General features: G+C 40.8%; 1 protein-coding gene across 1 annotated transcript; it reads left to right on the forward strand.

Moving 5' to 3' along the window:
- The first annotated feature begins 410 nt into the window (after window positions 1-410).
- LOC124788603 lies at window positions 411-16,696 on the forward strand. The gene is made up of 5 exons (XM_047255873.1): window positions 411-1,078; window positions 1,566-1,911; window positions 12,402-12,521; window positions 14,609-14,782; window positions 16,496-16,696. The coding sequence occupies exons 1-5, from the start codon at window positions 411-413 to the stop codon at window positions 16,694-16,696; spliced, it is 1,509 nt and encodes a 502-aa protein (XP_047111829.1).
- Window positions 16,697-17,372: the final 676 nt, after the last annotated feature.

A 17,372-nucleotide genomic window follows, 5' to 3' on the forward strand; every position in this document is an offset into this window, starting at 1 on the left:
TCTTTTGTTTACTATGGTTAGATTGCGTATATAGTAAGTGTGTATTAGTTAATGTCCATTTCTTGTGTGGTTATGTCAGTGAAACCTGAGTGTTAGGATATTTAGTTCAGATTTTATTTCTTTTGTTTACTATGGTTAGATTGCGTAGTCAGATATCAACATGGATAATGAGCAACAGTCAGTAAGTAGTGATACCGAGTTGGAAAGTGGGACACAAAGTAATGTTAGTGACGTAGTTCAGGAAGTACAATGTGAAAATCTGGGGGCAGAAGGGCAAGAAATGTTGCCATTGCCATCCAGTGATTCAGTTGATAGCGGAAATACTGTGCCATCCGCAAGCACTGGACACGGACCAGAGAGTGGTGAGGTGTCAGAAGTGCAATCATTAAGAGTTATTTATGTTCGAGCGCATGCTCAATTTCCAAGCTGAATTTGTACGTGTGCAAGCAGAGCGTGATAGAGAACGTGATGCTAAACAAGCAGAGCGCGATAGAGAACGTGATGCTGAACAAGCAGAGCGTGACCAGAGATTGGTAGCTGAATTTGCATGTATGCAAGCAGAGCGCGATAAAGAACGTGATGCCAAACAAGCAGAGCGCGATAGAGAACGTGATGCTAAACAAGCAGAGCGTGACCGACGCCTGCATGAGAGGGACTTGCAGTTGATGCAAACTTTAGAAGTTATGCAAAGTGAGATTGTTAGTTTGAAACAAAAATATGAAACCATACCCAAAACGGTGCAAGAATTAAGCGAAAGAGTAGATAGTGTTCAAGTGGCTAACGCCAATATCGTAGAGGAAATCAGTGTCCTGACTAATAGGGTCGAACAACTAGAAATTGACACAACTCAAGTAATTGAGAACAAAGTGATCGAACAAGTGCACAAAGTAGAAAATGAAGTCATAAAAGAAATAGATCAGAAAGTGCACGCCGCAATTGAGGCCAGAGATGTGGGCTCAAGTGCGGATGTGCAGGATCTAAAAAAGATAGTGCAAAAGGACATTCCGCTGTGGCAGCAGAGTGTGGACCGTCGTCTTGCCGAGATGGAGCTTAGCTTGCGGCATGACGAGGCACGGGCGTATGTCACGCCAGCCAGGTCCAACAATGATAGGCATATAAATACTGAATGTCTTTATTAAACCCTCAGAACGGTAAGAATATAAAAAAGTCAGTGTATGCGTGGACAGTTTTACGTCGGTCACAATATGCGAACAACTGAACAGCACTCTGTAGAGCACGAGAGATGGTACTCAGAAATCGGCGGTAGTGGATGATGCTGTAGAAAACAGAGTTCGTATCCCATTCGAACAGACATACATCACAACAAAATCATTTAGTTATGGGGTCAACATAAAGAAATTAGTGACGGAAGTGTTTGTAAATGGTATAACACTTGCCTTTAGACCTGTAGTCCGGGGTTTAGAAGTTATGCAAAGTGAGATTGTTAGCTTGAAACAAAAATATGAAACCATACCCAAAACGGTGCAAGAATTAAGCGAAAGAGTAGATAGTGTTCAAGTGGCTAACGCCAATATCGTAGAGGAAATCAGTGTCCTGACTAATAGGGTCGAACAACTAGAAATTGACACAACTCAAGTAATTGAGAACAAAGTGATCGAACAAGTGCACAAAGTAGAAAATGAAGTCATAAAAGAAATAGATCAGAAAGTGCACGCCGCAATTGAGGCCAGAGATGTGGGCTCAAGTGCGGATGTGCAGGATCTAAAAAAGATAGTGCAAAAGGACATTCCGCTGTGGCAGCAGAGTGTGCACCGTCGTCTTGCCGAGATGGAGCTTAGCTTGCGGCATGACGAGGCACGGGCGTATGTCACGCCAGCCAGGTCCAACAATGATAGGCATATAAATACTGCAGTAAAAAATTGCGACTGCGAGACAGAACAGGCAACCAATGTAAGCGAAACAAATAAATGTCATTCCAAAGTAGTGATTGAAGAAAGCTTGATTAGGAACCGACAGTTTCAGATCTTTACAACGGAGAAGAAATCTGTTCACCCTGTAGTGTTTATCAAGGGATTTAGAAACATTTTGCCTAGCGTTTCGAGTCATACCCAGAAAATACAGTTCGTTATGTCTTACATACGAGATGCTGCATTATGGGCAACCCAAGCAGCTGATAGTTGCGATACATATGAGCAATTTGAAAAAGCATTCTTGGCCAAATATTGGTCAACATGTATCCAGGAGAGATTACGGAAGGAGGTATATAATCCAGAGCCGTATTCTCCACGACTAGGCAATTTGCGAAAATATTTCGAGAAGTACATTAATAAGACCCGTTACTGGGACGAACAGATTTCATCCCGGGATTTGATCAGACTTTTGAAATCACACTTGCCGATACATGTAAAGGAAAAACTTATACACGTGCCTGAAAATGATATGGAACATTTCTTGTCTGTTCTGGACTCAATTGACCTGATTCAGGAGGACGTTAAGGCAGCTACTGAACAGGCTAGAAGTAACGGAAATGGTTATAGAAATGGTAGAAATAACACGCCTCCACCAAGTAATGGAAACGGCGGAGGTAATAATAGGAGACAAGATTATGCACAAAACGGAAATAGAGGTAGAGACCGGAACGGCAATAGTCCGCCGGTGAATAATGACCGGAAAAGGAGGTTCGATGACCGGTATGAAACAGGCCCACCAAGCAATAGTAGATGGAAAAATGCCAGGGGGCCGAGCAATACTAATACTTATAATGATGCAAACCGAACTTGGCCGCAGAACCAGAGGCCCAGTCCGGACCGGCAAAACAGTGATAGATATGACAATAACCGACCGCCACCACAAAATGCGCCAATTGCGCAACCGTGGCGGCCGACGCAACACAACGTGCACATAGTGGAGGTCAGTGACACAGAGCAGCCAAGCCCATCCACTAGCAATAATTCAACAAACTAGATGCAGCCGAGATACGCTCTCCATCGTCGGCTGAGGTTTGGAGTGAGAGCAGCCCGACACAGAACAAAACACCGAACAACATCTGAATCCTTAGGTATAATGACGGGGTACAGATGGGAGATGAATTAATAACTGAACCATCCACGTGCATAAAGGAGCACAAAGACAAAATACAAGCGATAATAGGGGTCAAAATTAACAATATTGATGTGCAAGCGGTCGTAGATACAGGTGCTACTGTCAGTGTTATGAGTATGGACTTATTCAAAGTACTGGGGAAGGAAAGGCGTATGCTGACTTTTCCCGTGAATAATTGTAAAGTCACTGGAGCCATAAGTGCTCAGCGACAAATAATTAAACTCCAAGTGCGGGTAGAGATGTATATAGGGGATGAAGCCATAGCGTGCTCATTCCTGGTAGTAAAGGGTTTAAAAGTAGCCTGCATTTTGGGGGTAGATTTTTTGAGAGAAAGGGACGCAATAATCGACCTTTCTCGGGGAAAATTAAGTTTGATGAATGCTGGTAGGAGAATAGAATTGTCCATGCTCAGATCTGAAGAGGTACCTGTACCTAATTGTAACGCTATTAACATAAGGTGTAGGAATCAGTGGATACTACATTTAGACAATCATTGTCTAGGTCAGAATCTCTATTATCCTGACGTACAAGGTGATCAATTAAAAGCAAATGTGGACGCACTTGTGAACAATGTATCACAGTCCGAAAATTTAAATTCAATGCAACAACAGGATTTGGTACAGTTATTATTTAATTATGCAGATGTATTTTCTGAACGACCAGGAATTGTTAAGGGATATCAGTACAAGATCGAGGTAAAGTCTCACAAAACTTACTGTCGAGCCTCATACTCCATTCCTTGGTCCAAGAAGGAAATAGTAGCTAAAGAAATAAGAAAACTGATCGAGTGGGGAATAATAGAACCGTCTTTGTCCCCTTATAGTAGTCCTTTGGTGGCGGTAGCAAAAGCAGACGGACAGGTACGGTTAGTACTAGATGCGAGAGACATAAATGAAATTATTGTACCTGTTAGGACTCATCCGGAAAATCTTGATGAATAAATTCAAAAATTTCATGGAGTGCAATATTTGACATCTATTGATATGAGAAGTTCTTTCTGGCAAATCCTGCTCACACCCGAGTCGAGGAAATATACTGCATTTATATTTGGGGGAAGGAGCTACCAATTTAGGGTACTACCTTTCGGCTTAAACGTAAGTGCAGGAGTTTTCATAACAGCCCTCGACGCGGTTTTAGGTCCGGATTTGCTGCAAAGGGTAACAGTGTATGTAGACGATCTAGTGATTGCCACTGCCACCTGGGAGGAGCACGTAGAACTACTGAGTAAAGTCTTAGAAAGGTTTAAGCAAGCGGGAGTAACAGCGAATCTTGATAAATCCAAATTTGGACGTAATCAGATTAAATTTCTAGGTCACATAATAACACCACAAGGCATCAAGCCTGACAGCAAAAAACTTGATGTAATTCGTGGGTTTCCTAGTCCGAGAACTAAGAAACAGCTCAAAGCATTTATAGGTCTAGCATCTTTTTTTAGACGGTTTGTTCCCAACCAGTTAATAAATAACGAATCTTTATTGAGCCTGTTGCGTAAAAATGCGCACTGGGTGTGGACAGAAGAATGTCAACGCGCATTTGACGCTATCAAAAATGCCTTGGTGAACGCAAACATACTGCGACACCCAGACATGACAAAAGATTTTTGTATAGCGACAGATTCGTGTTCATACGGTCTGGGCGCGTGTTTATTTCAGTGGGACAGGAGCAACGACCCCACAACAATCAATGTAATCGGATTTGCCAGCCGCACACTAAACAGCTGCGAGAGGGCATATTCCGCTACCGAATTAGAGGCTCTTGCAGTGGTTTGGGCGGTAAAGAAATTTAACTATTACATCTATGCTAAAGAAGTCAAAGTATTCAGTGACCACCAGGCTCTGAGCTATTTAATGACTTGCAAATTATACCATACCCGCTTGCTAAGATGGAGGTTAGCATTACAGGAATATAAAATTAAAATCATGTACCTAAAAGGACAAGATAATGTTGTAGCAGACGCCTTGTCGAGGCTTCCACTAGGGCAATCCTCAATGTCAAATATTTTGGAACAATCGGAGGAATATCGAATACTATTAGTACAAGATAAGGTACATAGGAGGGACTTTTTACATATGTGTAAAAATATGTCTATATTGCAGGAAACTGATCCGATCTGGCGAGATATCATTAGTAAAATTAAAGAAGGAACCAATCTTAAAAGTGTTCAGAATTTCAAAATAGTAGATAATATTCTGTATTATAAAACAGGTGTGTCAAATGACCATGGAGTCGTGTGTATACCACAACAGGCTATCCCAGCTGTAGTGTGGCACACGCATTTAGCATGGGGTCACGCTGGGATAGGCAAGACAATAAGGATTTTGTCCAAATTCTGTTATTTTAAGGGGATAAGCCAGCAGACTCGCACCATTATCAGGACTTGTCCTCTGTGCCAAAAAGCTAAGTTTCAAAATAAGTCCACAAGGTTTGAACTGCATCCTATAGTGCCTCATCGACCACTTCAGTTAGTATCTATAGACATAGCAGGACCCTACCCACGAGCCAGGGGTGGATTGAAGTACATTTTAGCGGTGTATGACCTTTTCTCTAAATATTTAAAAATATACTGCCTTAAATCAGCCACTGCTCGTGGAATAGTTAAATGGTTAGGGAAGGAATATTTTACACAAGTGGGTAAGCCTGAAGCGATAATATCGGATAATGCTTCCTATTTTACAGGCCATATCTGGAAAAACTATTTACATGAACAAGATATAAAGCATATACTAATTTCCCGTTTTCACCCACAAGCAAGTTTAGTAGAGAGAACATTTGGAGAGTTAAATAAATTTTTCAGGTTATACATTGCATATAAACACACAAGATGGCCAGATCTGATACCTAAGTTTGTAGAAGTTCACAACGCAACCCCACATGCTTCTACGGGGTATCCACCAAACGAGATTATAATGAATAATAATAGAGTTTTGAATGAGTGGCTGGCACCTTTGCCTAAGGTCCCAGTCATTCCTGAGCCTAAGGAAGAGAAGATAAGAAAAGCAGGGTGCAACCTTACCAGGTGCGCTCAGAAAAGGAAAGAAAAATATAATCGACATGTGACGAATAACCAAAAATTTAGTGTTGGGGACTTGGTACTCTTACGCAATCATCCTAAGTCCTCGGCATCCTTGAAACAGAATAGCAAGTGGCAATTGGTGTACAATGGACCTTTTAGAGTAGTAAGTGTGCCACATGAGTGTAGCTATCTCTTAGCAGATCCCCACTCAGGGAGAGTACGGGGACTGTATCCGCGTAAGGATGTAAAAGCATTCCTACAGTAAAAGACTAATAGTCATATGTGGACACCATTCGTTTGTAAATAATGAACATTAATGATGTGTGATCTTTAGAGATAATGTACTAATGTAGAAGTGTTTAGTTATAAGAATATGATTGACTTTCTCATGTGTATGGATATTTGTGTTATGTACTCTTTTAATTTGTGTTATCTAGAACATGCTCTAAATGTTTGCACAGATAATCTGATTAGTGCAATTATTTGTAGTGTTAAGCTGTGACAGAGTTCAATCAAAAAGAACATTTTAGTAATGATTAGTTAGTGTAATACATAATTTTCTATGTGCCCAAATTTGAAATATTTCTTGGCACAATCTTTTCTATTATGTGTATGTATGTATATATATGTAGCTGTCAGATTGACAGACTCGAACCCAGAATAATATCAATAATATGAGACCCTGAGAACTTTATTATCTAACCAATGTTATCAGAGAGAATAATGCACCCAGTAGTGACCCGAGGGCACCACGGGAGGCAAACTTGTTGCAAAATTAAGTAGTGCAAAGTTACGCACAAAAAAGCTTCAATTGAAGCATGTGCAGATTCAAACAGTGAAAAAGAGCTAGCCAGATACAGTTCAAGTCAATTTTTGCCTACAGAGACTACACTGTAGTTACGTAGGACGTTGATAGTAAAGTGTGACATGAGTTCAAAGGAGTTATTGAACAATATGCCTGAATCCGGCTGGAATGCACAAATAAAATCTACTCGAACACGAATATAGATGACTTTTGGGCAAACTAATACCGAATTTTGAATATTTGTTACCATGTACGCAAATATCACACCTTGGTAAAGAGTTACGAATGTGCTATTACAAAAAAAGGAATTGCGCAGCGGACATTGTAAATAAAAATAAAGGAACTTTAACAAAAGTGCAGTATTGTGCGGCAGAGACAGACAGTGACTGTTAAACCTGCAGCAATACGTCACGGAGTAGTTGAGTATAAGTAATAAAAAACTGTATCATCGCCGTGTGTGCAAGTGGACAAGGAACTAGCATGACACGAACAGTGAACCGATAACGGACGGTGGACCAAATTAGTGTCAAACTTTAACTCTTTGTGTGTCAAGGGACGCTAGGAAAGCGCATTGACTACGAAGATACATTTTGTCCTAAGGTGAAAACTTGCGTGTGACTAATGACAAGTCATGACATGGTGAAAAATATTGTGTGCCCATAAAACGTGTTACTGTGGCAACGAAACATTGTGCAAACCAGACTAGTGAAGGCCTACTGAGTAATAACTGCCACTAACGGTGTGCGTTCTTTCCCACAGCAGGAAAAATGCCTATAAGGATAGTACACTGTTTGTGAACTTGTTGCATGTTTCCTGGAGCACTGCAAGAAGACGTCGCACGGGCGAGCTGATATCCAACGCGCATCCGGCTACATCAGCTATGCAGCGGCCGCAGCAGCCCGTAGCAGACCAGACAGACAGCCACGCCCCTCCGCGCCGTAGCTGTCAACGCCGGGGGCGGTGACCTACACGGAGTCAGCGCGCCGCGCCGAGCGCCGCTCAACAATCACTCCGCACCGCTCACCAAATACAGCATTATTGACTTTTTTTGAAATGTTCACATAAACTGAATAACATGTCAATGACTTCATTTCGATAAACATTGAACATTTACTATGTATGTTCGTAAGTGATATATCCTAGGACAAGTGACCTTGTAGTGTATCACAAGAATAATAGTGTCACACACAAAAACTTCCGTTGAACTGTATGTGACTGTGATATTGTGTAATTGTGTAACCGTTTGTGACGAACTGATAATTTAATGCAAATGAATAACTGCTAAAGAGACAGTATTGACCATGAACCAACTGGGATGGCTGGGCTCCGGCACAGTTTTGCCCAGGTTTCCTGTTTGCCTACGCCCAAATGGAGGAGCCATGAACTTATATAACCCTGGGACTAAATAAAAGAGCCATTCCGTAAAATATACAAGTGTAAAGAACGTTACTGGCACCATTGTGTCAAAGTGTAAAAACTCTTTGCCAAATGCTGCCAGGGGGCAATGTAACGTTCCCTGGCAAACTCATGTTATTAAAGAACAAGAGTTTATTTGTACCATATACGCCGCTCTGGGCAAGTTGTATATATCGTAATTATTGAACAAAAATATTACTGAATGTGGTGTAAAAGACATTTGTTATTCTCCTTATATTTTTTTTTTGTAATATTTCTCTGTATTTAGGATAGGAATTTTTCTGTATTTATTATGTGATTGTAAAATGTGTCAGTATTTGCGATAGCAGAGATATAAAATGTTGCCAGAAGAGAATAATATCGTCAATTTGCAAAGAAATGTTAATAGTCAGCAATACTATTTAAGCACAATGCATTATGAATTCTTTGGTCTTCTCTGTTCATAAGTCATTGCGGTAGGACACTGTGAAAGAGTTTTTTACGAATGTGTAGACTTCTTTTGTCTCTGTCTGGACTTAGCCGCCATTAGACGATGCGTTACGAATTAATGTGAGTTGTACTACTGTTTGATCTAAATATATCAGAATTTATCAAATGTGTGAATTATTTATGTAAATTAGCATGCCCACGTCATCTATAAAATTTCTTTAAGAATTTTTCAGCATTTTTTAGCGGTGTTGCTGGGCTGTGCCGCGACCAACAATAGCAGCGGCGGCATATTTAAAAAAAATTATCAAACCCGTAAATCGGGAACAGATGCATAAAAATCAATAGTGAATTAAGAAATTGTTCTTCTTTTTCAGAGATCCTGTGGCTGATAAAATTTGAATTAATTATACGTTTGTGCATTCGTAGGCGGATAGTTAATGTTAGTTAACATTGAAATTTAAACAGTTTGGTTCTTTCAAAATATCTTAAATGTGTAATGAAGTAGGTTTGATCAGTGATAAATGTCGGCTTGGCAATAATTAAAACATTTTCTGCTAATAGAGGTAATCTTGTGTTCTATGGCTAGTGCCGGGATAAAATTCAGTAAAAATATTTAACAAAAAACCCACTGCATCTGGAAAGTGTATGCCAAGGCCGAATGATTTAAAGGACTCAATTCTCAACCTAATATTCTTAACCAGTTCATATGAGTCCACGTAAATATTATTTTTTCTTTAAATGTATGTAATTCTTAAGAAAGTAAAAATTTTTATTACCACACGAAAATAAGAGAGTGGTTCTACAACAAAGTTCGCACGAAAGAAAATTAACTTAAAAGCAAAAGATGAAATTTATTATTCTTCTTTAACGAAATTTCAAATCAATTCCATTCATTTCGACGATTTCGTTAAAATGGATATCCTGTAAATCACACTTAAGTGTCCGGCAGAGGGGTCATCGAACCACCTTCATAATAATTTTCCATTATTTTAATCTCGAACTCCGCGAGGAGAAAACGAACACCTATATCTTTCAGTGCAAACTCTGATTTCCGTTACTTTATTATGACAATCGGTTCAAAAAAATATTTTCGCATCCGGAGGAGAAAGCTGGTGATTGAAATTTCGTGAGAAGTTTCCGCCGCAACGAAAAACGCCATTGTTTTAGTGGTGACCACCCCAAATCCTATATCATGTGTCTGATAGTGTCTCTCCTATTTCGCAGTAATACAAAACGTGCTGCTCTTCTTTGAACTTTCTCAAGGTACTCCTTTAATCCATCTTGTAATAATCCCAAACTGCGCAGCAGTACTCCAAAATAGGACACTCCAGCGTGAATAAATGTTTTGTTGCCACTTCCCCGAATGATTTTAGAATTTCCAACTGAACTTTATCTATCCCTTCTGCCTTACTTCATTTAAAGCCTTCCAGAGCTGTTCTAAGTTCTAATGCTGCATCTCTTATCTCTTCCCTATCGTGTCATCAGACTAGTTCACCCGTCATAGAGGCCCTGAGTGTCCTCTTTCGACCAATCCTCACTCTCCTATGCATTTTACAGTGGATTTCCCTTTGCACTATTAATGTTTCCGCCCTTACTTTTAATTTCACTGTACGTTATCTTCACTTTAATATGTGCTGAATCGGTCCTTCCGACAGGCATTTCTTTTTCTTATTTCTTCACATTATTCATGTAACCATATAGCCTTAGCTTCCCTGCACTTCCTGTTTATCTCATTCCGAAGTGACTTGTTTTTCTGTATCCCTGAATTTCTCTCAACTTTTTTGTACTTCCTTCTCTCGTCAATCGACTGAAGTATTTCTCCCGTTACCCATGTTTTCTTCACAGTTGCCATCCTTGTACCTTCGTTTTTGTCTCCACTTTCTGTGATTGCCCTTTTGTAGGTCCACTACTCTTCAACTGATCTGCCCACCGAAATGTTCATTATCACAGTATCTACAGCCTCAGAGAACTTCAAGCGTATTTCTTCATTCCGTAGTACTTCTGTATTCCACTTGTTTGCGCATTGATTCTTCCTGATAAGTCCCTTAAACTTCAGCCTAGTCTTCATCATTACTAAATTGTGATCTGAGTCTATATGTGCTTCTGTGTTGCGCCTTGTAATTCAATATCTAGTACCGGAATGTCTGCCTGAACATGATGTAATCAAACCAAAATCTTCCTATATCTCCCGGCCTTTTCCAAGTGTACCTCTTCCTCTTGTGACTCTTCAATAGGATATTCGCTTATACTAGCTGAAATTTACTGCAAAACACAATTACTCTCTTTCATCTCTCATTACAACGACCAACCCCATTTTCTCACGTATCCCTTTCTTCTAGTCCTTCCCTTACAAACGCATTCCAGTCCACCCTGAGTATTACATTTTCATCTCATATGACTTACTGAATTACACATTCAGTATATATGTTTTTCTCTACCTTTTCACCTACTACTTGGGATGTCAGCATGTATGCCTGAACCGCTGTTGTCGGTGTTGGTTTGGTGTAGATTCTATGAATTATGATGAGAACACACGTCACTGAACTGTTCACAGCAACTCACTCTCCGCCCTAATTACCTATTCATAACGAATCGTACTCACTTTACAGCATATTCTGATGCTTTTGATATGATGGGATAAGGTCAAGAAAAAGGACACAAAGCAGAACGTTCACTTTGGAAGTTTCGGACCCCAATTAAATCCAAGCAACCTTGATTAACAGTTAAAAATATTTCCATTGGCGGTAATAACTTCCTAGAGCTTTCTTTGGACTGTAGCCAAATCGAAAAACCACTTAACAGCAGTAGGGGAAGATAGGTTGAACATCACACCTATAGTAATGATAGTAAGTCAGCCGTATCTGTTTTAAAATCGACTCAAAAGTAACGAAATGCAAGTGTCTCGAGAAGTGTAGCAAGCCACACGTTGGGCTTTCTCGTTGACAACACAAGAAATACTCTACAAGGTGGTTCTAACTCAGTAAGAAGACATTGCTGAATAACCAGAAATTAGATACAGTCGCAGAACAAGTCTCGGATTTCGTTTAGGTTCATTTACGGGAAAATAGACTGTAGTGCAGTTGCTGTGGAAGTTGCTCTACATTAACAAGTCGAACTGTACGAATCTCATCGTTTTCCTAATGAATAACGATAACCTGTTCGTGGACGTTGTGACATCGGTTAGCGTGGAGAACATCTACTTCGGGAAATAGTTTCATAGGGATAGTCTTCTACGTTCCACTGAGTTTCTCGGTACATACATCTTTCGTAAATTATTTCTGAACAAACAGTAGAAACAGTCACTCTTCATATACTGTATTAAAATAATAATTTGAAAATCGTTTGACTTTCCAATCTACTTTCGACTCAGCCTGAAGTATTAATTTCCATCTTAAATTGTTTTGTTAATGAACGCTACTATTTTCGTCGAAGATCAAAACAGGGTATTTCTGAGCCAACTTAAAGTTGGCTAAAACCGTACATGATGATAAATTGTCGAGTTTTCACATGTCGGGGAAAAATGTTGATGACGCGTGGAAGTTCTCGTAGAATGCAGTCGCCATACCCATCCCCAATATTGCGATTGCCTAGCACTCCGTATCTGAGCCGCTGCAGTTCTGTTCGAGTGACGTGTGAGTTGAGGGCAACAATTGATGTAATTTTTTATCTTCGCAGATGTTCCGCAGAGCCCTCGCCTTTTTCTGTCTCCCTTGTGGACGGGAGACAGAGACCGAAGATCTTCGTGTCATCGAGGTCTGCGATGAGGACGCTGACCCTGTAGAGTTCAGCCCACAGGTGAGCAAAGCCGACGAGTAGAAAGAGCGTAACATTCACGCTTAGGGACATTCAGATTCTATGTACAAGAGTCTCTATCCACTATGTTACATTGCAGATTATCGTGAAACGTGATGCATTTTCCAAATTTGTTACAGTTACTGATAGCTGCAAACGAGCCACCAGCTTGTGAGAGGTTTTGGGATTTCTTCCCTATCAGAGTCTAATGAATTTTTATAGGGTTACCGTCATACCACTGTGTTGGCTCGGAGGGTCATCGGATTTGATGGAAGAGGCGCTCGCCACACATGACCCCAGGGGAATCCTTGACTGATGTCCTCCCTGTAGACAGGTCCGACCCGTACATTTATCTCCCACACACGATTGTTTCTCATCTCTGGCATCAGCATTGCTCTCCTAAGCTAGATTTCGCCATTCCCTCATACTTTTACACTTCAGATTCCTGTCTGAGGTCATTAAATCCAGATGTTGTATACGACGAACACGGGAATTGTAACCTTGCTGTTCAGGACCTTTATCGGCAAACAATTAATCATTTATTAATTTATGCCGACTGTTGCCGGATAAATGATAAATCGTCTAGCAAACTGCTGACGACATCCGTCGTCCCAACAGTGTCCTACTGGAGTAGGGTCTTGGAGCGCGTTAGAGTAGCAAATCCAAATTACAGTTTTTGTAATCATTAGCTGTGTGGACAGCATACATACCAATCATTTGTAGAAAACATTGATCGGTTTGGGAAAGTCCATCGACTCGTTTTCATGCGGTCAGACTTAGACGTCTGCTTGATTGGTGGGCTCTGGATAGCTGCATGTTATCGTGTGACCACCGATGTCGTCATGCCTCTGAGCTCCGTGTCCACCCTAGGCTGAAAATCGTCAAATTCATTATTTGTGTTTCCGTTACCTCACTAAGAACCGACACGTAAATGGAGATGATGGAATCTGACCGTAGAGTGATACCAACATTCAGTCCAAAGCTAACATTATCGGAACAGTGCACTGGCTATGTACTACTTCATGTTGGCAAGGAGTGATTTGTGATCAAAAAGTCAGTATAAATTTGAAAACTGAATAAATCACGGAATAATGTAGATAGAGAGGTACAAATTGACACACATGCTTGGAATGACATGGGGTTTTGTTCGAACCAAAAAAATACAATCGTTCAAAAATGTCAGACAGATTGAGCTTCATCTGATCGGAATAGCAATAATTAGCATAACAAAGTAAGAGAAAGCAAAGATGATCTTCTTTACAGGAAATGCTCAATATGTCCACCATCATTCCTCAACAATAGCTGTAGTCGAGGAATAATGTTGTGAACAGTACTGTAAAGCATGTCCGGAGTTATGGTGAGGCATTGGCGTCGGATGTTGACTTTCAGCATCCCTAGAGATGTCCGTCGATCACGATGCATTTGCGACTTCAGGTAACCCCAAAGCCAATAATCGTACGGACTGATGTCTGGGGACCTGGGAGGCCAAGCATGACGAAAGTGGCGGCTGAGCACGCGATCATCTCCGAACAACGCGCGCAAGAGATCTTTCACGCGTCTAGCAATACTTCTTTTATTTTGGTTCAATAAACCCCATGCCATTCCAAGCATGTGTGTCAATTTTTTTTCTCTCTATCTACATTATTCCGTGGTTTATGAAGTTTTCAAATTTATACTGACTTTTTGATCACCCAGTAGTTTACGTATTGAGGTACTCTTGCCGGCAATGAAACATAAAGCTGTCAGTACAGCATAATGCCCTGATACGTATGTAATTTACCAGCAGCACGGTTTAAACACTTGGCTCATTACAAAAATTTTGAGTTTAACTTAGGTCGACCGGAAAGGTAATATATTGAACGTATTACCTCCTGATATTCATGAAAACCCTCCAATGGTGTTCATAAATATACCCAAGGCTTTTATGAAACAGATTAAGATAATTATATTACTATCTAGTAACATAATAATACACTAAAATGAGCCTTTCCCGTAAAACTGAATGTTTTAGGTTATGGTCAAATATGGGGAATAAAATAAAATAAAAAGTCAATGAATGATAATATGACAACGAAACGAAACTTCCACAGGACTACAACGTGGTGCGACTGCAGCTCCGTTGGGCGCCAGGTCAAAAGGGAGGTGTTTCTCCGAGGACTCGCGAGCCGCAGAAGACGCTGATGTCAGCTGATGCTGCGTACGTCAGTGTTTATGAGCGTCCTGGGCTACAGGACTCGCAGCAGGAGGGGCCTGAGACTGGAAAGGTAAGGCAACATCGTGATTAGCAGGAATTACAACAGGGATGAAACTACTTGAATAGTAAGGGCAATCAGATTCCAGATCTAAGATTGTGCGTATTGTGGAGTCAGCCGTTCGTCTATTTCATACTTATTCGGAATGCCTCTAGCCTGGGACACGACCACATAAAGGAACATAGCGCCTGCAGATCACGTTAGCAGTAAGAGCTTGAAAAAGGAGTCACTGAATTGCAGGTAACGTCACTGTCATGACAATCAAGTTGACACAAAATTATAATGTAACAAAGGGAACAGATGATTAGGAAAGTGAGATTTTCCTTAGGATAAAATGCAAACGTAAAAAAGTGGGTTTTCACGATTTCTTTATTTCTGAACGTGCTTACTATTGCATAAAGGGGAACAGGGACTAAGAAATTAAACTTTCTAAATATAAAAATATTAATGTAACGCGAAATATTATTGTAAACAGCAACAACCAAATATTTCCTGTTTCGAAGTATACATCCATGAAACAAACTTTGCAGCAGGGTAGCACTCACCCTTGTGCAGCTCCACATTGTGTACTGTATCTTGCTAGGGAGCTCCTAGACGTGATGCCCACTAGGTGGTCGTGATGTAGCTGGTCAAGCCTGTGCCACCCTCAGACATCGGTCTCACACACGTCGCACAGAGTCTGAGGAGAGTACCTGAAACGAGTCGCTGCAAGTTTCGATAGGTCCCAAGCGTGTTCCGCTGCATACATTGCAAGTTCCCTGCAGTGGGTTAGAGACTTGCAGTGCAATGTATTATTTATTACAATTGTTATCTCAAACTTACTGTTTTTACTTTTATCTGGATTTTCGGCATTTAAAGTTTCAAATAGAAGTTGATTTTGAAATAACTTTTTAGGTATCTTAATAGTTCTCGCTCACAGTGTCCCATAGAATGTAACGAATTCAAATTAAAAGAGACAAAAGTTTACAGGAGTGAAACTGCATTCCTCATTCTATCGTAGAAACACCACGGGTTTAAGGTACACTACTCGTTTGAGACAGACCTCTCGCTTTCCGCATACGACATCTAGAAAACAATAGAAACTGGGAACTAGTAATTTTCGTCTCCTAGGTGAAACGCTTTCGACAGTGTACCACCATTTTTCACCAAAAAGGACGTTGCGATCATAGTGAGAGTACCTTCTTAAGTAGGTGACTGATGAGAAACTAAACTGAAACCTACGCCGGGCAGCAAGAAACCCTGACAGCACGTTAATATCCCCAACACCAATCATACCGATTAAATCAGATAGTCGCAGCTAAACATTTCCGTTAAGGACTCTGTTCTCCACTGCGGAACAGCCTCTCTGGATTGTTGCAAGGAAATGCAGGAAGATTTCAGCACTATTTAATGTGGGGAATTAAATGGCACTGGCCTTTGAGCGTAGTTAAATGCTTGGTAATGCATGCTATGTATGTAAATTACCTGTCAGTTGTAAACATCTGGAGACTTTAATGGTGTTTAATCAGCTGAGTCTAATAACGCGAAGTTTTCATATTTTCATGCAAAGCCAGTTCTTCCGCTCTTTTTGTAATACGATTATATGAAGCATAAATCAAACAGTATCCTCATGTACAGTTAATGTTGATCCGAATTCCCTTCTTCCAGACCACTTTCTAATCGCACCTGTATGAAATTTCATGTACAGGAACAGTGAAGCTGTAAGTACTTTTGCTTCCTGTGCAGGTGAGCGATGCGACCACTACCTGGACGGTCGCCGTGGTGCCCTCCGGCCCAGACGGTGGAGCTTCCAGTGTAGAGGAGGCGCCACCTGCAGCTCGCCGCAGACGCGGCTCCCGCCGTTGCTGGGCGGAAAGACTGGGCCACAAAGTGATGGTGCGGCCCCAGGGTCGCCGGGGCTACCGCCTCAGGTCACACAGAGTCTGATGAGAGAACCTGAAAACTTTGTGGTTTGGAAGAAGAAATAAAATCGTACAGAAGCGACCAATATTTGGCAACAGTAATATAAAACTCCCGTGTATCTGGCAAGGACAGAGTTCCAGAACAGAAATGGAGTAGAGGGCTACTAAACCTTCAGTGGGATTTTGTGCTATAATAATATTTCGTTGGAGACTAATGAGAGAAAATTTCACAGTGTGGTCGACAACATATGGAGTTGAGATGCTGCCTCAAACAAGGAAAATTTAGCAAGAAAAATAGATCAGAGGAAATTGACTATATAAGATGATGTTTAAAATTAACGCGGGAAGGCAGAATTTGAAATGAAGAAGTACGGAGGCAAGTCGGGATAACGCGTTCAATACAAAAACTTCAGAGAATGGTGTCCTTTAGTGGTGTGGGCACACACATAGAAAACAACCTTAGATGGCCAACGAAGAGTTGGAACTGGAAGCTGCGGGGAAGAAGAAGAAGAGGAAGATCGATGCCAAGATGGGAAAAAATGCTTACATGAAGCAATGGCATTCCGAAATCTAAGACCGGTTGACTGGAATGGAAGCAGCCTCTGGACGTTGAAAATCAGTACCGTAACTTCTAGGGTGAAACGCCGAAGAAGAAGAAGAGAAGAAATTTTACATTGCTCGTTTTCTACTTACTTTGTTCT

The sequence above is a fragment of the Schistocerca piceifrons genome, chromosome 3, assembly GCF_021461385.2.
Source record: "Schistocerca piceifrons isolate TAMUIC-IGC-003096 chromosome 3, iqSchPice1.1, whole genome shotgun sequence".
In the NCBI taxonomy this organism is placed as follows: domain Eukaryota; kingdom Metazoa; phylum Arthropoda; class Insecta; order Orthoptera; family Acrididae; genus Schistocerca; species Schistocerca piceifrons.

Excerpts from the sequence above, each read along its gene's own strand:
- LOC124788603 (XM_047255873.1), top strand. The coding sequence starts at position 411 with ATGCTCAATTTCCAAGCTGAATTTGTACGTGTGCAAGCAGAGCGTGAT. Across the intron at positions 12,522-14,608 it reads CTGTAGAGTTCAGCCCACAG|GACTACAACGTGGTGCGACT; the intron begins GTGAGCAAAGCC and ends AAACTTCCACAG. Across the intron at positions 14,783-16,495 it reads AGGGGCCTGAGACTGGAAAG|GTGAGCGATGCGACCACTAC; the intron begins GTAAGGCAACAT and ends CTTCCTGTGCAG.